General features: G+C 43.2%; 1 protein-coding gene across 1 annotated transcript; it reads right to left on the bottom strand.

Annotated features, from left to right (window-relative positions):
- Positions 1 to 1,261: 1,261 nt before the first annotated feature.
- LOC129328896 (NADH dehydrogenase [ubiquinone] 1 beta subcomplex subunit 7-like) lies at positions 1,262 to 4,164 on the bottom strand. Its single transcript, XM_054978208.1, has 3 exons — positions 3,987 to 4,164; positions 2,284 to 2,452; positions 1,262 to 1,453 (listed from the first exon to the last, which is right to left on the bottom strand). Exons 1-3 carry the CDS (start codon positions 4,096 to 4,098, stop codon positions 1,354 to 1,356), a joined length of 381 nt encoding a protein of 126 aa, XP_054834183.1. The 5' UTR covers positions 4,099 to 4,164; the 3' UTR covers positions 1,262 to 1,353.
- Positions 4,165 to 25,060: the final 20,896 nt, after the last annotated feature.

Genomic DNA, 25,060 nt, shown 5'->3' with positions numbered 1-25,060 from the left:
CTTTTTCTATACTAAATATTGGGGGGGGGACTCATGTTGCAGATTTGTTTTCTATTCTCATTTGTGCCTTAAATTCAGTCTTATGGAAACTGCAGCATAGGTGGAATTATGAAGGTGACAGGGAGCAACCTAAAAACAATCTGGCATTCTGTTGCAAATTTAATTTGTATGACTAAATTGTTCCCTTCTTCCTTTGCCTTTTTTACTTGCTTTTGATCAGTTCCTCATGCCTTTCCTCCTAACTCTGCCTTCTTCCTTTTCCACACTATTACTATAGCAACAGATCCCTATATTCTCCCACCCTTGTTACATCTCTACACCATACTTCCTGTGTCTTCCTCGTCCATATCCTCTGCCTTTAACGTTTTTATCCCATAACTTCAGCCCATTCTCCAATTTTTGCCTTTAACCTCATCTCCCATTGTTCCCCCCACGTTTCATCTCCTTCCATCACATTCGACCCTTCTGCCAATTCTGTCATCTTATTACCCTTCTATCCTTCCTGCTACCCCTTCTTTCTTCCTTTCCGTATCTATTATTGATGCTGCAGAGTTCTTGTGGCAGCATTTGACTCTCAGAATGACCGCCTGAACCTCTCACATCCACCAGCCCAGACACCATTGTGGCAACAAAAAGAGGAAGCAGCACTGGACGTATCAACAGTGCAGCTAGTTCCTGATCCACTGCCACCTGCAGCCTTGATGCAACTCAACAGCCTGAAGACTCAAATCTATTGTAGGAATGAATGGGGCACTCAGGCATGGCTACAGTTCTCCTTGCACGAGGAAGCCTCTCTCCCTTTCCTATCTGCAATTTTCATTATCCGCACATGGAAGTAGAACTTTAACATGAGATATGAACCAAGCAGGGACTAATTAAAAGGCTTCATGTAATACCAATATACAAATATAGCCTCTTCAGGTGGAATTAGGAGTGAAACATGCGGTTATCAAACACAAGAGATCAAAGCTGGATATAGAAAGTGGCCAAGGTATGCATGAGCTGTACTCAAAGGCAACGGGGTCTTTTATCCAAGCACACACAACAGTTGGTACTTCGTAGTCTCCTTGTGCAACTTTTTGGCTAGTATATGTTCTTTGTATGAAAGGGAACCAAACACCTCCCCTTTTCATGATGAACACACAAGTGTACCTAGACTTTTAATTTATTGCCATAAATCCCACTTTTTTTGAAGTTTGAAGCAGGCACTAGTTACAGTACTACCCTTCTAACCCATGAACCACAGAGTGAAAACTCCAGATCTAAATATAAGGTTTATTTTCCAACGTAACAGACCGAGAGAATTATACAAGCTTCGAGTAAAAGAAGCCTGGAGAGGCACCCCGAAGTCGGTCACGATTCTGCCGCTGCTGCTTTCTCCTTTTGTTCAATGCGCTTCTTTCTAGCCAGGAGGCGTCTCTCCCGTTCAAACTCTTTCATGCGCATGACATAGCTATAGGAGGGCAGACACGTACATATTAGTCTGGGGCATTTAACCTAGTTTTAACATTTAATCCACTTCCATCCTGAAATACAGAACATTATCGCTCGATACCCTCTGTTAAAGACTTCCTGTGACTTTAATCTCATAGCAGGGTTAGCAGAATAAAACTACCCGTACTAGTTATCAGAAGCCATTGCAAGTGGGGACAAAGGACTGTTTAAAATCCCAAATACTTCCTCACTTGCCTTCTAAATTTCTGAATAAATCCCAAGACCTGTAAGAGGCCCTTAAAGAACCACTTGCTCCCACCAAACTCCTTCCACCAAACTATCCCCTGTCCCATTATTAGGACTAGTAGATGTCAGTTAGACTGAGTTCCTCATGATAAATTACATGCCATGTTTTATATTCTGGAACATAGATACCTTTTAAGCACATGTTGTAGACATCCACTTGATGCCACCTTCTTAAGTCTCTATTACTGATTTTAGTTTAGTAATGAACCTTTTCTTTCCTTGCAATTGACAGCAGTAAACTCAAAGGGAAGCTGATTCCATAGACTGAAGTGAATGCCCCCTCCCAAATAGAACAAAGAAGCAGTCAAGGTTCAGTGTTACAAGAATCATAGCTGAGAAAGCATCAGTTTCCTTTTATTTCTCCCAACCATACCACAGTGGTTGTGACACAATACCCTTTAATGTCACTCTACCAGTTCTATTACATCCTGCTGCATTCTACACAGTAGGAGAAAGTTAAACTTCTCTGGGAAAACACGAGTGCTGGTAACAAATTTCTAGACCATCTCAAGGAAGAAGCGCAAAAGTAGGGTTGCCACTTACTCCTGGTGCTCACAATAATCCCAGTCATGGCGCTCATGTTTGCACGCAAAAATATTGGGAAAATTGTCACGCTTGCATTTCATCAACTTGATGAGATAATGGGCACAATAGTCCCGCTGTTGCAGAGGAAGCTGGGCATCATTCATCTGTTGCTGTGTTGCTATCATCACTGTATAGGAAAGGGTCAGAAGTGAGGCCAGGAAAGCCAGGCAGCTCTTCACCAACACCATCCATTTTTCATTTTTACTACAGAATGTAACACAGCTTGTTCTGTAAACTAAATCTAATTTTCCTATTAAAGCTAATAGGCCCCTGCCAGAACTCCAAAATGCTCCACCTTAATAGGGTTTTTTGACAGCAACTGCAGCCAGTCATTGCCTGTGTAAAGACACGGAGCTGTAGGTTTGGAGCTGCATGCCTCAAGCATTGCAAGTGAGTCATTACCATCCTGTATTCCCAACATGGGTTATCTCAGAACACCCCCTGCATCACCACCCCACTACTGATCTTCTGTGTGGAAAATATATCTATGTAGTTTTCTCATAATGGAGTATTAGGCAGCAATATAAAAGTCTGAAGATCAGCCCTTAGCTGTACAAAACAAGCACATAATAGCTGGACCCAATACATATTAACAAGGACAATAGTAACCATTTGAAGTTCATAACACACACTGGCAAGCGTGAACATAAAAGCCGTAACTGTTCACAGATGCCACCAATGGGCCATTTGGCTAGTACTCTGTTTTTCACAGGGGTCAATCAAATGATTCCAGGAAGCTTGCAGGGAAGGAATGGAGTAACTTCTCCATGCTGTACAATACCTACCAACCTCCCAAGTTATTCAGAGCTGAATTCCCCCTGAATGCAGAAGTTTCATCTAGACATCTTGGCTAAGAAAGACTGGTGGAACTGTCATATGAAATTGTTTCCTAGCCCAGTGCAGTCTACTCTGAGACTTCAGGGTCTCAGGCAAAAGGAGGTTGTTCTCTACCTAACTCAGATGAAAGTCAACAAGTGACAAGCTGAGACCTGCATCAACTGAGCGACAGCCACTTCTGAAAAGCACATCTGGTCTTGGTGTGAGAGGCAGAGACAGAACTCCACTCTAAGCAGGAGTCTTGTGCCACCTCAAGGACTAACATGTTTATACTAGCACAAACTTTGTAATGTTTGGCACACAGTGGCTTTCGCTAGACACCCATTTTGGTCACACAATAACCAAACAATGTAGATGAATCTGAGAAACAATGACAGAACAAAGAATACCCAGTGAGCTTCACGGCAGAATAGGATACATATGAGGCTGGGGATGGGGACGTGAACAGTCGGGTGAAAAGGCCACGAAACCCCACCACTCTTCTGCTTATTCTTGCTGCAACAGATTTTCACAGCTAAGCCTCGGAAAAGTGGTAATTACCACTGCAGGCAAACATACAGGGCTATACAGGGCAGGCTTGCAGGTGGGCGTCTGGGGGAATGAGATGCTGCCATAGGACCGCTCCTAACCGCCCAGGGTGAAAACCTGAAACCGAAACAATGTTTTCCGTCGTCGTCACCGTTCACCACTTAGCCGGGGGAGGAGTGGGGAATGGCTTTGGTTGGGGTCAAGGGCTGCAAAAGGCGAAGAAACAGGAGGGAGGCCGAACGGAGCGAACAGCGAAGCTCTCAGGTGACCTTCTCCTTCTCCTGAGGTCAGCTCACCGCGTTCTTTACGCTCCGGAAAGCCGTATTTGCTGTCGAAGGTCGGCAGATTCTGCGGATCAGGCTCCACTTCGGCATCCCCGAGATACCGACGAGCCAGATGAGCCCCCATCTTTGCAATCCCCGAGCCGTCGCTGCTATTTCTCAGCACTACACCATCCCCCTTCTCTCCCCCCCACTTCCGGAACCGGAAACAGCTTCTTGGGACTAGACGATAGAGCCACAAGCGGATCATTCACATTCTGAACTTCCGGTAGAAACTTAAAGCCGCAGATGGCCATGATTGTGGGGTGATGTCGCTCTAGGCTTTCTCATTTTATGGTAAAACTGTCCCGTATTGGAATTTAGAGGCGAAACCCTATGGCGGCTTTGGGTATCGCTCGAGCCTTACATCTTTGTAGTGAAAGCTCTTTATTCTTGGCACATCAAAAGTCCAGGCACTAATAGGAACGCTCCTAAAACGTACTGGAAGTGCTTTTAAAAGGCCTGCATTAGAGCTGTGTCCCCTTGTCTGAAACAAATAGGGAGAAAATCCTGGTTTATTTTAAGCAAAAGGCTGAGTCTGTGATCCTGCTGTCAGGATTCTTTGGCAACCATCATAGAGAAAGAAGTTTGGTGTAGTGGCTAAGAGCGCGGGACTTTAATCTGGAGAACCGGGTTTGATTCCCCACTCCTCCACTTGTAGCCAGCTGAGTGACCTTGGGTCAGTCACAGCTAGGGTTGCCAGCTCCCAAGTTGGGAAATTCCTGGAGATTTAGGGTGAGAAACCTGGAGAAAATAGGGTTTGGGGAGAGAAAGGACCTTGGCATAATTCCATAGAATCCACCCCCAAAAGTAGCCATTTTCTCCAGGTGAACTGATCTCTGTGGCCTGGAGACTAGTTGTAATTCCGGGAGATCTCCAGCCGCTACCTGGAGACTGGCAACCCTAGTCACAGCTTCTAGGAACTCTCTCAGCCCCACCCACCTCACAGGGTGATTGTTGTTGTGGGGATAATGATAACATACTTTGTAAACCGCTCTGAGTGAGTGTTAAGTCATCCTGAAGGGCAGTTTATAAATAGAATGTTGTTATTATTATTACTATAGAGAAAGAAGAAGACCAAAATAATAGAGCCTGTATTGGCATTTGTCTTGTGGTCTAAAATGAACTAGTTTCTTCTGTAAACTCCGGTGCAAAGCATATAACAATACGGGACCGTCTCTCCCTGTATGAGCCCCGAAGGACGGTTAGCTCTAATGATAAACATCTGCTACTGGTCTCTGGCCCCAGGGAGGCCCTTTTAGCGTTGACCAGAGCCAGGGCCTTCTTGGTCCTGGCTCCAACCTGGTGGAATGCTCTGTCTAAAGAGATTAGGGCCTGGCCGGATTTGCTATCCTTCCGCCAGGCCTGTAAGACGGAGCTGTTCCACCAGGCATATGGTTGACGCTTTGGGCCTCCCTGCTGGCCACCTGGGGATAGTTGGGGTATCTACCCACCTGCCTTTGCCATATATTTCTGTAGGGGGTTGGGTGGTGGTTGCTGGTGAAATCTGCTGCCATATGTTTTTTAAAAACCTGCTGCTATATTGTCTGTTGTGTGTGTCTTTTAAAAATATTTTAAGATGTTTTATCGGTTTTAAAGGTACTGTATTTTATATTATTGTATTACTTAGAATCCACCCTGAGCCTGCTGATGCGGGGAGGGCGGAATACAAATCGAATAAAATAAATAAATAAATAAATAAAATAGGCCTAGAGTGATGTACCAGTATCAACAAAGATCCCCGATACCCAGGGCTGTTTTTAGGGTTTTTTCTGAAGTTCAAACTGTGCATGTGACTCAGTAGAATTGCCAACTCCAGGTTGGGAAATTCCTGGAGATTTAAGGGGTGGATCCTGGGGAGGCTGCGGTTTGGGGAGGGGAGGGACCTCAGTGGGGTATAACACCACACAGTCCACCTTCCAAAACAGCCATTTTCTCCAGGGGAACTGATCTCTGTTCAATTTGGGTACTCTCACAGTTAATAAGGATAAATATTAGTGAAGAACATGGAACTGAAATTTGCAGATAATACAATTTAGATGGTATTTGTGGGGCACAAAGGATTCAAAATTAATTGGATCTTCATATATGCAGCATTGGGCTGAATACAAAATGAGAAACTAAAGTGGGAAATTAGTTTCAGGTAGGTAGCTGTGTTGGTGTGCAGTAGAACACCAGGATTTGAGTTCAGTGGCACCTTAGAGACCTTGTTGGTCTAAGGTGCCACTGGACTCAAATCCTGCTGTTTTAAAGTGGGAAGAGACTCAGAAATAGCTCTATTGCAATAGAATCCAAAGGTTATATGGATTAAAAAGTAAATCTGCACATCAAGCTGTGTCTTAAAATAGGCATCAATTTCTTTTGTATCTCTGTCCCTGGTATTGGTATCAATTTCTTATGTTTCTCTGTCCCTGGTATTGGTATCAGTACATCAGTAGGTATTGGACAGGGCTGGTAAAGGACAATATGAGTAAAATAGCAAAATGGAAAAGCTGTTTATAATGAAATAAGACAAACAAGAAAATCAATGTTCACTGATTTCTTTCTTTATTGTGTAAACAATTACGTGGGTTACCTGGAAATATTAGAATCAGAAAATTTCCAGATGCCATAAATAGAACATCTGATTTAGAGTCTCTACACAAGATGCCTGGGTGTGTGTTTGTCAAGTGTCGGGAGACGCAATGTTAGCCGGGAAGCATAGTTTTGAGAGACAGCCAGCTGAGATTGCTCCAGAGGGGACAGACTCTGTCACAGACCTCCGCTGCCTCTAGCATGCCAGACGTAATGTTTATTTCCTTTCATTAAGAAAAAAAAGGCTGCTGGACACCCAAAGTATCGCATGGATGTGTTTGTCCACCCATCTGTTTCAACAGAATTTAGCTGTCAACCATGGAGGTCACACTAGCAGATCAATACTAAGAACTTTTTCTTGGGATCAAGCCTCACTGAATACACCTGAGCAGGATGCCGAGAAGACTGGGACATCTCATCCCTTGTGCTTCTTGTTAGTTTCTTATCATATTGTCAATTATAATATTGTCTTAAAATATTTATATCCCACCTTTCCTTTGAGGATCAAATAAGACTTTTAGCTTTGGTCTTGCCTGCACAGCCAATCAGGTGAATTTCTAACTTCATTTTTTAAAAAATGTATTATTCTGTTTATTTGTGTTTTATTCCTCAGCCATGTTTAAAAATAAAATGTACATGTACTCTCTCCCACAATGCTTAGGATAATGACCTGCAGAACAATAATAACACAATAATAATTGAAAATGCCAAGCTTGCCTACATTATATAGGCAATACCATCTTTTTAGTATTATTTATTTTATGAGACAATGCATTTTAAGAAATGGAAAAAATCATGGAAAGATATAGTATGGGAATGTGCAGCTGTTTCCACAGGGAAGATTAGCCAAAGGCATACAGCTCCATCTATGGGGCATCAGAAAACAGTCCAACCCCATCTGGACAACAAACATGGCACTAATAATGGTCTTGTTCATCCATATAACTGCAGTTATTTAAAGAATATATTGCTGTAGTTGCAGGAAGAAATCAGTTAGAGTATACATTAGAATGAGGAGATTCACTGTAAGCATCCTCCAGAATTACTGTCTTTTCACAAACAAAGTAGATATCTGTCTCACAGGCAATGTCATTCCATTTGCTTTCTTCACAAAGTATAGCACAGTCTTCCCCACTACCACTGTTATTGGGTTCTTGCTGCTTCCAGAAACTGAAAAAGAAAAATTCAGTAAGTGCTGAATAATGAAATCTCCACACAAATGGCCTGTTGCAATATTAGTCTTAGAGAACTGGAAGAGACTCAAAGTAGGGCCATCTGTTGACACACCAGCTAACACTGGATTGTGTGCTCCAGGGGCAGGCAAAAATACCTCTGGTTCAAAGTAAAATAAAAATGCTTTTCTTCCCCTTTCATCATGGAATAAATGGCACTCTTCCTGTGACTCCAAACTCAGATGTCTGTTAGGGTCTGGCCAGGGCCATGGACAACCATAGTGACCCTAACCCTAACTGTAACTCAGATTAGAAGTCTGTTCTCCAGGTCATGATCTTTGTGAGCAGGACTCAGCTGGATTTAGAGGCTTGAGCCAAGGTGGGGACTGGGTATATACTCCTATGTGCCACCTGGACTTCAAGTATGATCTTACTGGGTAGTTATATGTTGTCTAATAGAGGCGGGCACAAACTGAAATATGAACCGTTCGGGCCGGTTCATGTTTCGTGATCCAGCAGTTCATGGGAGCTCATTTCTCACTAACTGTGACAAATTTTGCCTGGTTGGTTTGTATTTGTACTCTATGGCATTGTTTATGGAAATGGCCTTGAAATTGATTGTACTAATCTCACACTATGTAATCTGCCTTGAGTCTCAGTGAGAAATGTGAACTATAAACGACATACATACATGGTTTGCCATTTGCAGGAGCATATAGAATAATTCTGTTCTGTGCCTGAAAAAAACTGAGGCTTGAGCGCACACAGTTCTAGGTAGCTGTCTGGTCTAGGTTCTTGATTATGTGGCTCCAGGTTTTGACTATGAGGCTCCTGATCAGAACCTGGAGTTTCTGACACTGCTGTCCCCCACGTTTTCCTCTTAAGTGGCACAGAACAAGAAGCAGGAAGACTTGGGCATCATCAATATACCTTTGTCGCTGTTCCAGAGGTGATCCGTCAACCCAATGCCATTGTCCCTCTTTCACTGCATCACTCAAACCAAGCCAGACTGATGAGGTCATTTTGCTAACCACAAAATCCTAGGAGGAAAAATAAGCATCTTCTTCAATCCTAGGCGTATGAAATACGTGGCCTGTAATTCTAACAACTCACGGTGTTGACAATAATTTAAAGGCAAATCCAATTAATGGAAAGAATTCCTAAAGGTTACTCCTAAGTTGGATGGTAGCAAATTGGTTTCTTAATTCTTCTCTCAGATTCTGGGCAGGGAAAAGCTAAGATCAGAAGATGGAAGATGGCATTCCTGAGTTCTTACCAACTGGAGGGGTGAATAGGGTTAAGAGAAAACAAAAGACTGAACTGTTGGACTGTTCTTCCCATTCAACAATGCAATTTACCTGCTCTTGCTTACTGTCAATAATGATCAGGCGGGAGTTAACCGTAGCACAGAAGTTTTTGGCATATCCCCATTTTTTTGCACTCCGTGAGAAGTAATAATAGCTCCCTTGAAATTCCTGCCAATGAAAACCATCAACATCTGGAAGAGAGAAATATTGTACAGGTCAAACAACAGTGGCAGGCGGGGAAGGGATGATCAACACAAATGTCTGGGACAATGGACATTTGGACTCAACTCCCTTTTCTTATATACTGTAGAATTCTGTGAATTCCTCATTCACCTCAGTCATCCTCAATGAATGCCTTAATCTTTGGAGACCCTTGAAACCGAAAAATTACGTAGGATAGACTATATTAAAAAGTCTCAGGAATGTACCATTTATAAATTCATACCTATTGAACTCAGTCTGGGCTTAGGCACGCAGTTAATTTTGCACAGAATGGGAATGTTAAATCCATTCATTGTCAGGATGCAGAACCAATGAGATCTGAGATAGCCAGACATATAGGTACTCCCGAGGGATCAATCATTTTAAAAAATGTATCCTGTCTTTTCGGTAGTACTCTCCAAGTTGCTTTTAATTTTTAAAAAGTTAAATACTCAACAAAAAGCTGAACATACAATAAAAAGCATCAATCCAACCACCTGAATAAAAAAAACACAAACCAGGAATATCAAATAAACCAAAATGCAATTTGCAAATCAACCTAAATCAGCAAATCACTAACCAACCCAAATCAGTACCACTAATTCAAACGAAGCTTCTGAGGTTGGTCTTCAGTTGCCTTCTAAAATTAAGAAGGGATGAAGCCCAGTATCTATGCTGAAGGAGAATAATATGATGGCAGAGGCAGAGCCCACAACCACCCAGAGAATGAGGAGGCTTCTGCCATCTCCTCTTGTGCCTTGCCCATTTGGGGCTCAGGCCACCTACTGATGGTGACAGCAGCATGCGGCCACTCTGTCCAGGGCTCAGGCAGATGATTCAGCAGCAATTGCTTGTACCTGCCCTATTTGGGGCTCAGGTAGGCAGCTTTCAGTAATGACTCCAGCCAATCTGTCATGGGGCCCTTGCTTAGCCCCAATAATGGAGGCAGCGGCTGGGGGCAAGTGATTTTTGAGCTTCATCCTGGTATTTTTTCCTAGGGCCCAGTGTCAGTAAGACCACCCCTGAATGGGAAGAACTCCTGACCAGTGCTTTTTTAATTTTTAAAAAGATACTGGTGGTACTCATCTGTACGGTTGCAATGAGTTCCCTCTTTAGGACTTGGGAGATTCCCCCAAAAGGTGCTGAAACTGGCTTTTTTTCAGGGAAAAGAGGTGGTGGAACTCACTGGTACCATATGTACGCATGCAAAGTGCATGTGCGCTCCCGGGACCACACGATGACATCACTTCCAGGAAGTGACATCATTGTGCAGGGCAGAGCCACTTCCTAGAGGATATAAAAACAAAAGATAAGGAGGCCAGGCTTAGCTCTAAAGAATTAGAAGCAAGCTGGCGGGGTTTAAATGCCTCTTTCTGTGCTGCTATGCAGCGGCACGGAAAGGGGCATTTAAACCCCGGCTTCTGCTGCTTGGCGGGGACTTCCCTGCCAGGCAGCCCAAGCAAGGCAGTGAGGTTTAAATGCCCCTTTCCATACCGCAAGGGGCATTTAAACCCTGGCGTCAGCTGGAGCAAGGGGGGATTTTAAAGTTTAAATTGCCTTCCGCATCGCCATGAGGGCGATCTAAACTCCCTCCCTTGCTCCAGCTGACTGTTGGCAGTCAGCTGGAGTAAGGGTGTTTTTGTTTTAAAGTTTAATGGTCACCAGCCACGTGACCATTTTCTAGAGGAGCCAGAACGCAGTTCCACTGTGTTCCAGCTGAAAAAAAGCTCTGGTACTATTGCTGTGTACCGTCCTGCTCATGGTAATGATAGTCATGCTGGATGTGTGCACATGGATGGTTCCCCCCCTTTCTCATATGGCACCTCTGTTTATCAAATATGCTTTAATTACTAAATTAGAGGGTTCTGTTTGTAAATTTTGTTCTGCTTTTCTCTTCATTGTTGTTCAGTTTTCTCATACCTACCTAATTGATTTTGCAACACAGTCAGCTTTCCTTCTATTCTGTATATTTTTTTCTTTCAGTATGTTATCAATTGCTTTATTCATATTATCAATTTGGTTTTCTATAATTTTAAGTTTTGACACAAAAAACATTGTTGACTCATTGATCATTACAGAGGCATCTGAAACTTCGCAGCTGCCTTGTACAGAGTTGGTATTCAGCTTCGTAAGCTTTGAGAACATCACTGCATCTAGAACAGAAACAGGCATGTCAAATATAGGCTGCTTCTTTTGCCGCTCCATGAAGAATTCTGGGTTTCCCTTCAAAATCCTTGTTTCTCTTAATTAGAGAGGCTGCTGGTTCTGTCAGGCTTAGCGCACCCCCAGTGGCACTACGAGTATCCAAGGGACCAGTCTCTTTTCCATTGTAATCTCTGAAATCAGGAATATGACTGAGATTGATTGACTGATAAAGGAATTATGTTTAATGTGTGCTTTCTGAAAAACACCGGGCTAACAAAACACTCTATACCCTACAATAGCCCTGCAGAGAAGATTAGCACATCAACCACCAATCCATATGCAAAAGAACCTCCTCAGGATACAGTGAAGCCTCCCGCCATTAGCATTCCACACCCTGGGAAACTCTTACAGGATGACTCAGCTCAACCCCACCCCTCCTGAGTAGATATAAATGACCTGCCAACATCTTTTCCACACTGTGACACTGAGAGATCTCTGTCTTTTGGTGCTACACCTCTGAAGATGCCAGCCACAGCTGCTGGCGAAACATCAGGAACTACAATGCCAAGACCACGGCAATACAGCCCGGAAAACCCACAACAACCATCGAATTATGTTTATTCACTCTGGCTTCTGTCACATGAGCATTTTCCCCAGTACAAAAGCTGGAAGCTCTCGTATTACAGGGGGAGCATCCACACAATGTTCCCTCTAAGCTATGTAGTGTTGTGACTGAGCCAAAATCTCCTTTGTGAGCCGAAACAACAATTTGCATTAACATTTTGAGCATGCCTTTAAAAAAAAATTCAATCTACAAACATAAAAACATACAAACAAACTACAAACTACTTTAATTGGTATTCATTCTTGCTTAACAACAACAGTGCAAGCAGTCCTTCATACATGGCTTCATACATGGCTTTACTCTGCAGGTAAAGTTATTAATACTTCTCCTTCCCAACAGTTTGATATACAAATGTTAAATATATCTGAGAACATGGGCTAGGGTCTGCCCCCCATCCTGGACACATGTTAGTCTTTTCTATTCCAACAAGATTGCAGCAGGTAGGTGGAGAGATTTACAGAATAATAACTTCAGTCTAAGCCCATTGATTTCTAGCCTCTGTAGAATCCAAAAACAAAAACCATTTAATCCATTTTGATTACAGTCAAAACAAATTAACAATAAACCAGTTGTCCACCTAGTCCCATTAGGTGAAAGAGCCACAAAAATTAGAGTATACTTCTGAATAAAAATGGGTATGTTTATGTTGATTGCAAAGGGGCAGCTGTGTTAGTCCATTGCTGCAAAATAAAGCTGACACCTAGCAGCACCTTAAAGACTAGCATATTTATTTCAAGAGGAGGTTTTGTGAGTCAATGCTGACTTCTTCAGATATATATGGAAATCAACCTGAGAAGCATTTTTTACATTTTCCCACAGAATGAATCTGCTCTTGACTCATGACAGAATTCATCTTTGATCTTAAAATCCCCACCCAGTCCAACCTGCCCCATAAGAAGGATTCTAAGTTTGATTTCCACATCTGAAGAAGTGAGTTTCAGACTGAAATAAAAGTTAGTCTTTAAGGTGCCACTGGACTTTTGTTTTTCATTCTTGTTGACTGGCTTTCTTGTGGTTCAGGTGTGGATTTCTGTGGATTTCTCAGATCAGGCAGTTAGCCATTACCCTATACAAGCACCTTGAAATCTAACACCATACAACATTTGGAACAATGGTGCTTTAGACAATTACAAAACACACAAAAGCTGTCTCAGACTTCTATTCTTCTCCACGTCACAAAGAAAATGTGGCTCATCTATCCCTTTTATTTCAGACAGAAGCTCAGGAATGCAAACCGGGCGCCTTAGTAACTTTGTGCATGTAACTTCAATAGCCTGAAGTCCATTTGTCAATTTTCTGAGACAAATAACTAAGATCTGCACAGTGTTGCAGCTCAGAGGGATAGGATGTGTAAATACAGAATTGTAAGCTTTGGGTTTTTCTTTAGAATATTTATGTACCATCTGTACAGGGAGCTGCTTGAGGTGGCTCACAAACAGAAAACAACGTAATTTTTAAGCAATCAGGACGACAGGAGGAAACATTTCCAGAATGCTTCGATCTATCATCATTAGAATATCCTAAAACTGGGCCCGTCAGCAGGTTGCAAGCTAGTTAACATGAACAGGATCAAAACCTAAACCTCTGGAACTGGCCAGTAACCACGGGTTTTGTACAAAACAAAAGAGGAGTCTTTGTGGCACCCAAAGAATATCCGTTTGGTAGCCATCTTGGTCTGCAATAGAACAGCAGGACTGGAGTCCAGTAGCACCTTAGAGACCAACAAGATTTTCATGGTATAAGCTTTTGAGAATCAAAGTTCCTTTTTTCTTCATATCTGGAGAAGAGAGCTTTGACTTGGGAAAGCTCATATCCTGAAAATCTTGTTGGTCTCTAAGGTGCCACTGGTTTAAAATCCTGCAAAATCGTTAAGGCTTCCTGTTTAATTCTACACCTACAGACTCCCCTGTGAACAATGAGGCCTTCCCTCAGTTTCTGCTGCAGGAGAGAAGGCAATTCAGGCCTTGGAGGCTCACTTTAGCTTCAGATACAGATTTGGGGCAGGGTGGGCAAAGAAGGGCTGTGAGCCTGCAGAGAAGAAGACGGCTTAAAAAAAGAAAACAAGAGAGCCAAGCTGGAGCCATCCCCAAAGCAGCCACGCTAAAATGACCCCCCACCAGTGCAATCCTAAGCAGAGTTTCTCCGAACTACATCCATTGATTTCATTTTAGATAGAGATGCTTGGCTTGCCAAGAGAGGGTGGCCAGATCCAGTTCTTGGCCGAGTCTGCATTTTAGGCTGTAAAAGTTACTTTGGAAAAGGCCTCAAAAAGGAGTACTCATCAACAGCAAAGCTCAACCAGCCTCCTTCAGCACCACAACGTTCTTCTCCTCCTCATCTAGCCATCGGGGGACATGATGAGCACCTGGCCCAGCCCTCTGCCCTCCTCCCCCTCCTCATTGTCCTTCTTGCCGGCCTCTTTCTGCTTCAAGGCTGAGTTAAACGACATCTCCAACATGGTGGCGGCAGAGGTGCTGTCTCCTCTCCTCCGCTCTCCGAGGCTGAGGGGATTCCAGCAGGTTCAGGATGCACAGGTCAGGCCGGGCCCCATCACTTGGCTCAGCTCTGTTCCCCAGCTAGAGAGCTAATGGCGGCTGGAGGTACTCTCTGGCTCCACCCCAGGGGCCAAGTCAGCCACTGGCAGGAAGGGAGGAGAGAAGTGGGACGAGGGTCTATTCCTGCTCCATCCCTATAGGGCCCACCCATAGGTGCCAGCTGAGTGGGAGGGCAGGGCTGCCTGAGTGTAGTACCTGTGAGCTACAGCTGAGAAGCTATGAGCAGAGGAGTCAGAATCTATGAGCAATTGTTCAGGGCCAAGCTACACATGACGAATGACACTTGAACGGCAAGCGTATTTCTCCCTGTTCACTTGCCCTCCACTCAATCCACTTGCCGTTCAAGTGTCATTCGTCATGTGTAGCTTGGCCCTCAGTTACTCACATTAGCAGGAACACTGGTTGTGCTCATTACAGGTGTAATATATGCCATTCCATCCTGGCCCTTTCCCCTTTAATCCAGAGAAAAACAAACGCAGATTTCCCTCTCCCAGTCCCACTCTCCTGTTGCTTTCATTACTTGGAGCTGCTTCACCTAGTAGTTTGCACTTATGCTGTGAGAGAAGAACAATGTCAGTCAGGAGACAGACACCAAGAAGGACCAAGAGTGCAGCCATAGTGTTTCCCCAGCATTTTTCCCTTTGGTTTTGAAGAAAGGTGGATTGAGCTATGGGGAGAAAAAACAACACTAGAAAATAGTCCAGATCTTTGGTTTTTATCAGCCAAGTTCACTTCTGGCACTGGAGCAAAACTGAGAAGAAAAGTATTTGATAAGCAGCATAATTCTAAGCAAAGTTACACCCTTCGGAGCCTATTGATAACATGGGACTTAGAAAGGTTTAACTTTACTTAGGATTGCACTATAAGCATTTTAAACTGTATTAGAAAGGGGAGGAGTTTAGCACACTACCTACACAAGCCTTTTGTTCTAAAAATCAGGCTTTCCTCTTCTGCTATAAGCAATTAAGGCAGAGCCAGGTTTAAACAAATCAGTTTTTCATAGTACCATGATCTAATTTGGCTCTTACAATTTAATTTAAAAAACAATTCCTTTGTTTAAACATAGTGAGATAGAATTACAGGTACAATGTGCAGTTTACAGCTCCTCCTTTTAACTATCAGCTTTGTGTCTCTTCATTCCCTTTTGCAGATAGTCTTCTCTTTGGTGTCTGTTGTGGGCAGGAGATCACTTCTGAGACACAGAACATTGTGCAGATGAATGGAGTGTTGATAATATGGCTAGTATGATTAAGCAGTAGGCTTTTTATCCTTTTGCTTCAATCGATTGAAACAACCTTTCTCATGACATGTATCAATTCATGAAAGAATAAATAGCTGCCCAGAACTGTCTTATGTATTTCAGCCAGCTGAGGGCAGCAGTGTTCAAGCATCCTTGTGTTTGTACCTGTTATGGTTTCAAGATTCTGGCCTGGTGGTTCAACCTCTGCCTTTAGTTCTTCATTTTCATGGGAAACTGAAATGTTGTCATAGATGTCTCTGAAGTCTTCGAATTTCTCTAGATGGGGGGATGGAAACAGTTAACTTAAGGTGCATACAGATATAATTATAAAGGAACCTATGACTTTTTTTTCTGCTACAAACTGACCTTGGTTTCCCCTCACCTTTTCTACAGAAATGGCATGTGTAACGTTTTCATATCTAATGCTGACTTCCTCCTCTTCATTGACCTTTCCAAAGCTTCAGGTGCCTCGCACCCCAGTGCCTTGCAAAGTACCTAATTAAGCATTTTAGTTCTCTATATAATGTTTTCAAAAACTCTAATCAGGTTTAGAAAACATGCTCTGGAAAGAGAATGACGGGAGGTCACTTCCTAAGGTCAAAAGGACTAGCCAGTACTGGTGCTGTTCATCATCAACTTCTGCTGGAAATGAGTTCTCTTGAACTGGATCCAGGAGGGAGGATTGTACGCCTGATGAAAACAGGGTCAAATGTGGTTCCACAGTTGCTTGACTGCCTTATGTATGTCGTTATGTAATCCTGCTGCTGCTAAAGAAGCTTGGCTAATGCCATTTTAGTACTTTGCGGTGAGTTGCAGAACCTGGTATGGTCAGAGGCTGTGTGTGACGGGTAAGAGATGGCACCCGCAGAGAACTCTGTTCTATTCCATGTGCTTGCAAGTCCCCTGCTGCTAAGCCATACCATCTACATATGATGTTCAGCCTAAAACAATCTGGACTCCAACTGTGTTATAAACAGAAATTATGAACTAAAGGTGCCTCACTCAGGCAAGTAAGCCCATCTGCAAACTGTCTGCCAAATCACATATATACTGTAAATATGGTGAAGACATTACAGAAAACAATTTTACACATGGGGAACACCGAGGCTGAGTTTCTAGTCAGAGAATTTGTGACCAAGAACTCAATGCCTGAGTAAAATAGATATCAAGGAAGTGAACAGCCACAGATTATAGATCACCATAATATGATCAGCACAGCTATCAATTGGAGCCTCTCCAAGAGATGTACTCTCTCTCTCTCTCTCTCTCTCTCTCTCTCTCTCTCTCTCTCTCTCATATTCTCACTCACTCACACATACACCTACTTTGCTCACAAAGACAAATCATTCACAGAGAAAGATGCTGCCTTCTCCAAATCTGCCTGCTGGCTTTGGTCTCTTCTCAAGTGGGCTACTGTTCATAAGGCTTCTGTCAGGGCTATTGAACTTGGACAGCAGTAGTAGAAGATGGTTGGCTCAAGAAAGTGGAGGCAACCAGCCTGTGGTGGCTGCCTTCACTGGCTGTCTTCCACCTCTTCCCACTGCACCACTAGAAACAAAACAAGCAAGGCACACAGCCAGCCAGGTTCTTTCTGTCTGCTTCTTGCAGTAGGGAGGGAGGTTCTGTGGTGTGATTGTGGACAACATACATTTATTCCACCCGAGTACCTTCCTCCTTCCCCGAGATCCAGGTCTGCCTTGTCCCCATGAAAGTAGTTGGAAAATATATTTTAAGAATATAAATGGATGGAAACACAAACCTGGAACCTTTGGGCCTATTTCCCACAGATCTCCATTTACCTACCCTCCAACTTTGCTTTTGAAGCTGAGGTAGCATCTCCCAGACATCAGTCCCTTCCCCAGGAGTAAGCCCCAGTGAATAAAATTTGAGTTACTTCCAAGTAGACCTGATTAGGATTAGTAAAAAGTCCAGTAGCACCTTTAAGACTAACCAACTTTATTGAGGCATAAGCTTTCGAGAACCACAGCTCTCTTCGTCAGATGCAACATCTGACGAAGAGAGCTGTGGTTCTCGAAAGCTTATGCCTCATTAAAGTTGGTTAGTCTTAAAGGTGCTACTGGACTTTTTACTATTTTGCAGCTACAGACTAACATGGCTAACTCCTCTGATTAGGTCTGGTTTCTATAAATCCACTTTTGAGCATTCCTCCCTCATATGCATACACATCACTATTTCAGTTACAGATCACACACCCCACTCCTGTTTTTCAAACATTACCTTCTACATATCCAGGCTTTTCCTTTGGTTTGGGTGGAAGGGGGCGCCAATTCCCATAGGAATCGTACTCTCTCCTGCATGCTGCTTCTGCTTCGTCGTGCATGGCCTATACATACACACTTGAGAAAATGAAATTTCCTGGGCTTGGCTGGAATGGAAATAAAAGGATTGGTCTGATTTTCCTCCTACTCAGGCTCAGGTTTCATTTCTCTTTCATGTATTCTATTTTCTCTTGTTTCCATTCCTTTTTAAAAATAACAGATTCTGTATTGTGGTAAATTGTGGAACATCCGCTATGTTTGGGCTTTCACATGCACTAAATGCTTAATTGCTATTTTATTAGAAAATTAAATTTGTGTTTGTTGAATCACATGAATCCATACCTACAGAGAAAGGGCGTTCTTTGGGGACATGTCATCACAGGAAAATCATTAACAGAAATTTCCTGTGCTGTTAGCAAGCCATTTTAATGCTAAAGTGGGTGCAGAAAGCAGTATTCTCCAAAAAGAGAGGACACATTGAATGGGGAAGAAATCGCACTGCATTCCGCTATGCAGGATATATCACATATGTTGACTTGGCAGTTGTTGTGCTGTGCCATGCAGAGTGGCAGGAAACAGCTCAGTTGTGCTGTACTGATTGTGAAGCCTTGTTTGTTACTTAGTGCTTTTCTGAGTGCCAGCATACGCCTTGGACATAATGTGAGCTGAGTAAGCATCAGGGATGGAAGAAAAATGTGCCTAAATCACTGGTACAGTTGTCAAGTACTTAGCTAGAGATAGTGCTGTTTATGTACCCTGAAAGGATGCAGCTACTGCCTATCCAATCTGCTGCCTCCCCCAGTCAAAAAACCAATTCTGCTCAGGAACATTTTGGTGCCTGGGCCTGAGGCAAGATTCTAAATAGCATCCCTATAGCAGCAAAGAAACTAAAGGTATGATGCCATGCAGAGCTACTGCGGTGTAAGCTTGGTGATGGCATTGCATTGTAAATCATTGATAATTTGTGGCCTTTCATAGACTTTTTGCAAGAAACAGACAGAAATGAACATGGTTTTGATGATTAAGAAAAAAAAAGATAAATAGGAAAAAGAGAGCTTTTCTTTGTAACAATAGAGTAAGAGAGAATTTCATAATTGTACTTGTAATTGCTTCAGAGAAAATCGGAAGTCTTTCATGTTTTTTTCTTTGTATTTATTTTATGCTATATTCTCTCTTTTCCCCTCTTCTTTTCTTCCTTTCTACTCCCCCCATCTTTTTTCCTTTTGCTCTTTCATTTTTCTATTCTTTCTATGCTCTATTTATTTTATGTTAAGTTTTGTTATTTGTATATTATCTGTTTAAATTTTTAAAAAGACAATTTGCAGCATTTCAATAATAACTCAGAATTTTGCACCTTGAAGAGGATAAATTAATCCAGGGCTTTTTTCCAGCTGGAATGCGGTGGAACAGAGTTCCGGCACGTCTTGAAAATGGTCACATGGCCGGTGGCCCCACCCCCTGATCTCCAGACACAGGGGAGTTTAGATTGGCCTCCGCACCGTGTGGTGTGAAGGGCAATCTAAACTCTCCTCTGTCTGGAGATCAGTGAGTGGGGGCCACTGGCCATGTGACCATTTTTGCCAAGGGCGATTTAAACTTTAAAAAACTCCTCCCTTGTTCCAGCTGACCCAAAGTGACATCATTGTGCAGTCCTCCTGAGTTCCACCACTGAGTTCCACCACCTCTTTTCCCAGAAAAAAAGCTCTGAATTGATCTATTTAATGGTGGATTGGGCCCAAATCCTTCTTGCCATGGTAGGTAGGAGAGAAGAGTGTGTGAAATGACTGGCAGAACACTGGAGCAGGAGAATCTGCTTAAGAACAGCTTGATGCTGCCATCCTATGAATTTGTATATATCTGAAGCAGCAGGCTGAATTCTTCCCTGTGAGGGGATCTGTTAATTAGAAAGTACTATAGCACAGGCTTTTATGATGAGTAGGGTGGCCCACTCTAGGTTGAGAAATTCCTGGAGATTTGAGGGCAGAGGCTGAGGAGGGTGGAGTCTGAGGAGAGGAAGGAGCTCAGCAAGGCCATGATGCCGTGGAGTTTACCCTCCGAAGCTGCCATTTCCTCCAGGGCAACTGATCTCTGGAGATCAGCTGTAAATCAGCTGATCTCTGGAGATCAGGAGAACTGCAGGCTCTACCTGGAGGTTGGCAGCCCTATCATGTTTAATTGCTGGGGTACTTCTTTTACATGCAGATTGTGCACTGTGAGGAGTACCACAGAATCTACTTAGGGTGGTGATCTAATTAGTGGTGATCTTGTTGAGCCTATATGTATTTCTGAACTTTTGAGAATAGGTAGCTGGTGCCATCACAAAATGTCTGAGATGGCATGCACTGGGCCACTTAGAGAGTGGAAGGAGGCTACAAGCCAAGCAGCTATTTCTGTACGGGTGCTCCTTACAGACACAAAGGTGTGATGTCCCTTAAGGTCTTCTGAAGTGCCTCCTGATCCGATGAGCTGGAGAGAAGACAGGACTGGCTCTTGGCTTTGGGGAAGAGAGGCTTTGTCATAGAAGCAAATAGTGGTGTTCACAGTATCAGCGGAAAAAAGGAAAAACTCAAGAAAACTTACATCTCACCCTAGGAGGAAATGCCTGGATTACAATCTTGATCTTCCTGCCCTTATATGCCCTTATATGCCCCACAATGGAAGCGCATCAATACACCATTTTTCATTGTGAAACTTCCAATCTGCCTTTTTACTTTGCTAGTTTCCCCATTCTGTTCACTTATTTAAGAACGTTTAATGCCATTTTAGGCCAGTTATACATTATACATCTATTACACGATTTGCATACAAAAACAAGTGTCAGTTTTAATATTTCTATCCCGTTTTATTAGTATGGCTGAGAAAATAGATGGCTGCATTTTCATTCTAAGCAGGAAGGAAGCACATCAGAGGAAATTGGAATTTTAGCGTTAAAACAGTGTATGTGGTAGGATTTAGCAAAATTCTTTCATTTTTTCCCCCTTAAAAAGGAGGGGAAAATGTTGGCCCAAGTGTCTAGTCGGTACGTGTGTGTAGGGTCTTAAATCTCCCCCATGCCACAGTCCTGATTTGAATTGGAGTTCCATGTACCTGCTTTTGAAACTCACAACATAACCTCTGTTTTGGCTCTAACATTGACACTCAAAGCAGCGTTATGCCCTTTTGAGTCAATTGAAGTCAATAAGCTTAGGAAGGGGTGGCTCTGCTTAGGATGGCACCATAGATCACTCCTCTTTAGCAGCAATTAGCTTTCTATTGATGAAAAGATATCATAGGTGGTATACTTATCTTCCTTCTTCTGAGGAGCTAACTACAGCTGGGTTTTATCCCTACATACTAGCCCCCAATGCTAATTGTAGCTTCAAGGGAGGAAATATTAAGCATGCCCTCCCCCAGTGCTTCTTTCCCTCTTTTCAGCTAGTTGTGTGAAGTTGCTATGGTAAGGAAATGCTCTCAAAGGAGATGCGTAAGTAAATGGATAAGGGCTATAGACATTACTAGAGATGGGCCCGATCCGCATTACGATCGAAAAAACCCCACAATAATGGCGATCGTGCAATCGTGACCCAGCGGATCGTGATCGTCCACGGCCAACGATCCAGCAATTGGGAGAGGCCTAGATCGGGGCGATCGAGGTCGGTTTGGGGATCCAGACACTCAGGCGCCAGCAATCTATTCCCCTGGCAACGGAGCCAGGGGAATGCCTGAGCTCTGTTTGCCCTCCTTCTGTCACCCTGGAAACCCGAATGGAAGCCCAGCTTTCCTTGATCAGCAGGTCTTCCTTCCAACCACGGAGCAGCAAAGCAGTCACAAGTTGGGAGAAGACACCTAGGGGAGGGAGGGGGAAGGGGGTGTTCTGTAGCCATGAGCACTCCAATCTTATCCCTGCAAACCCTGATAGGCAGCTCTGACAGCCAAACACAGACCTCCTGTGTTGCTGAATGGGACCCATGCCATGGGCTCCCAGGCTGGGTTTCACTTTCTGCAAGCAGTGGAGTGGGACACAGCTCTTGCTTGCTACTTGCTAGCCTTTGGAGAGAGAGAGACTGAGAGAGTTGGCCGCCGCCACAACCCACCTTCCCACATAGGTGGGAATACCAGCGTGCCCCGCTTTGGCATCCACGATCCATGGCTCGGGAACGGGAGATGATCGGTGTGGATCGTTAATTTGGGATCATTGCCGGTGCCGATCCATGATCAGCTGGATTGCTAATTTTTTTTGGATCGTGCCCATCTCTAGACATTACTACTATGTACTCTCTGTTGTTGTAAGTATGATCCTACTGGATAGCTTCTATGTTGTTTAATATATCAGAATTACTTATGCTCTGTTTTTGCATTTCTCCACTCTGAATTGGATTTTAAATCTCTGCAACATGTTTGGAATGGACTGTATGGACTCATACAGTATAATCTGCCTTGGGTCTCAATGAGGAAGGCAAACTATAAATTAAACAAACAAACAAACAGGCAGGCAGTTGAAGCTTTTTATGTCATGAAAGTAAATAATATCTCCTGGTAAATAACGTCCCATCAAACTTCTATTAAAGGGACAGGACATTTTTCTTTACGACAGCTGGCAAACTTAGCCAGGGCTGATAGTAGGAGAAAAGAAATGTTTATATATACCTGAGAAAATTAGGCCTTTCTCACATCATTTTCAGCTCTCCAAAGCTGCTTTCTGGCTTCAGCAAAAGAAGTGCAATGTGAAGAAAAGGTCAAGAGTTTAAATGGCTTTGCAATATCATTGGTGGTGTGTCAGGGGTGTGTTTCTTATGAACTGAGAGTACACTGTGTGGAAATGTGTATCACAGAGCCATGGCACTGCAATTTTAAAAGAAGAAAAAGAAAAGCAGCTTATTGAGAAGAGAGTCTGGAACAGAAAAAAGGATGGGGGGGGGTGTGAGTTGTAGAAAAGCAAGTGGCAGGTCCTGGCCCTTTCCCAACTATTTGTGGTCCACTCCATATGCCTCCAGTGACTTCTTCCCCACAGCAGGGATACAGCACATGTTTAGAAGCCTACAGGGAAAAACCACTGGCTGTGATTTGGAATGGAGAACTGTTAGGCGGGGTTGAGTACCCCCCCCCGCCCACCCTCGCCCACTTCTCCATTCTAAATTTCCTTCTTTCAAAGCAGATTTTCTTTTTAAAAACTTGGGTTAAGGCTCCATTACCTTTCTATGTATGTACCCTATAGAGTTCTAGGACCCCTGCAGTTTCCGCTCAAAAGATAAGAACCAATGGAACTGATGGAATCATTGGATCATTGCTTTCTAAGATTAAAATGCATTTTTGTTGAGAAAATGAGAAGCAGATGGATTTCCAAGAAGAGTTCAGCCTCATTGGTTTCACAACCTCTTCCTCTCAATCTTCCTTTGTCAGCAGTGACGCACACACACTTGATGGCAGATGTATCCTGAAAGCCGTCAAAATCACCAAACCAGAAAGAACCCTGTATAGGAGGGCAGTATTTGATTGCTTCAAAGAATACATAATTTGTAATAGGAGCTTTTCTGTTACACCAACATTGATGAGTAGCTCAGGAAATGAGTGGTGGGAAGCTTGCCCCATCCCCCATGGGCCTGAACTATCTTCCTAATGTTCCAGCAACCAAACTTTTGAGGGCAGTCGAGGGAGGGCTGTTGTGGCCTATGTGGACAACCAACATACTGGTCTGAGTGCTGAGGTCTAGGGAAACCTGTGTTCAAATTTCACCTCAGCTATGAAGGTTACTGACTGACTGCCCACTGATTGACTTTATCCCAGCAAACAGATCTCCTGGCCATCTACAAAAGGCCAGTTGCATGCACAGCCTCAGTTTTGATCAGGGCAGTGAGAGAAGAGGGAATTTGTCTCTTCCAACTTCCTTAGTGTTGCTGATCAACAATGGATTCCTCACTATTGTTAATAATTTTAAGGGGAAAGGGTTTTTTTTTAAAAGGACACATCATTTTCATTTAGCATGCTAACAGAGTTGCCGATTTGCTTGGAGAAAAAATGTGCTGTCTCTTTAATAAAGGCTCAATATGTGGGAAAGGGCAGTTGAGTTCATGGCGTGGCAGTACTGTAACACCCCATTAAGCCTCTGTTAAAGAGACAAGACATTTTTCTTCAGATCAGTTGGCAACCCTAAATGCTAATAATAGTGCCTAAGAGAAGTGACTGTTCCATACATTTGAAAATCATCCCATTAAACTGCCAAAGAAGAAAATGATGCTCATCATGTCATTTAGAGTGCTTCCAGAGGTTGTCTTCTGTAGCAATTTTAGTGATGAACTGGGAAGCAAAACAGGAAATGATTCAAGATGGGTAGCAATGTAGCCGTGGAAAAGAGCAATAGTCTAGTAGTACCTTTTGTGAGCCACAGCTCACTTCTTCATCTGAAGAAGAGAGATGTGGCTCATGAAAGCTCAGACCCTACCACTAATTCTATTTTTCTTATAAGAAGTGAGCTGTGGCTCATAAAAGCTCAGATTCTACCACTAATTTTGTGTCTTATAAGAAGAGAGCTGTGGCTCACGAAAGCTCAGACCCTACCACTAATTTTTTAGTCTTATAGGTGCTACTGGATTATTGCTCTTTTCCAGGAACAAAAGTTCCTGTTAGAGGCCCACTGTTATGAAGTAGTTAGAGTGCCACAACCTACTAGTTCCTTTAAATTCCCTTCTTCCATTCTAAAAAAAAAGGCTCTAGCCCTTTTCATTGCTGTATCAATATGCTGATGATACCCAGCTGTATATTTCTTAATCAAGTGATGCTGTAGAAGTCCTCCTGAGCCAGTGCCTTACTGCTATGGCTAATTGGCTAAGGGAGAACAAGTTGAAACGGAATCCTGAAACATAGGTAATGTTGGTTGGGAAAACTTAGGTTTTGAAGTACATTGTGTTTTCCACTTTGATACAGTACAGATGATGCAAGAGTATAGGGGTTACATTGGATCCAGCACTATTACTGG

This window comes from Eublepharis macularius, chromosome 4 (assembly GCF_028583425.1).
Source record: "Eublepharis macularius isolate TG4126 chromosome 4, MPM_Emac_v1.0, whole genome shotgun sequence".
NCBI lineage: Eukaryota > Metazoa > Chordata > Lepidosauria > Squamata > Eublepharidae > Eublepharis > Eublepharis macularius.
This window is presented reverse-complemented; position numbering and strand designations above follow the sequence as displayed.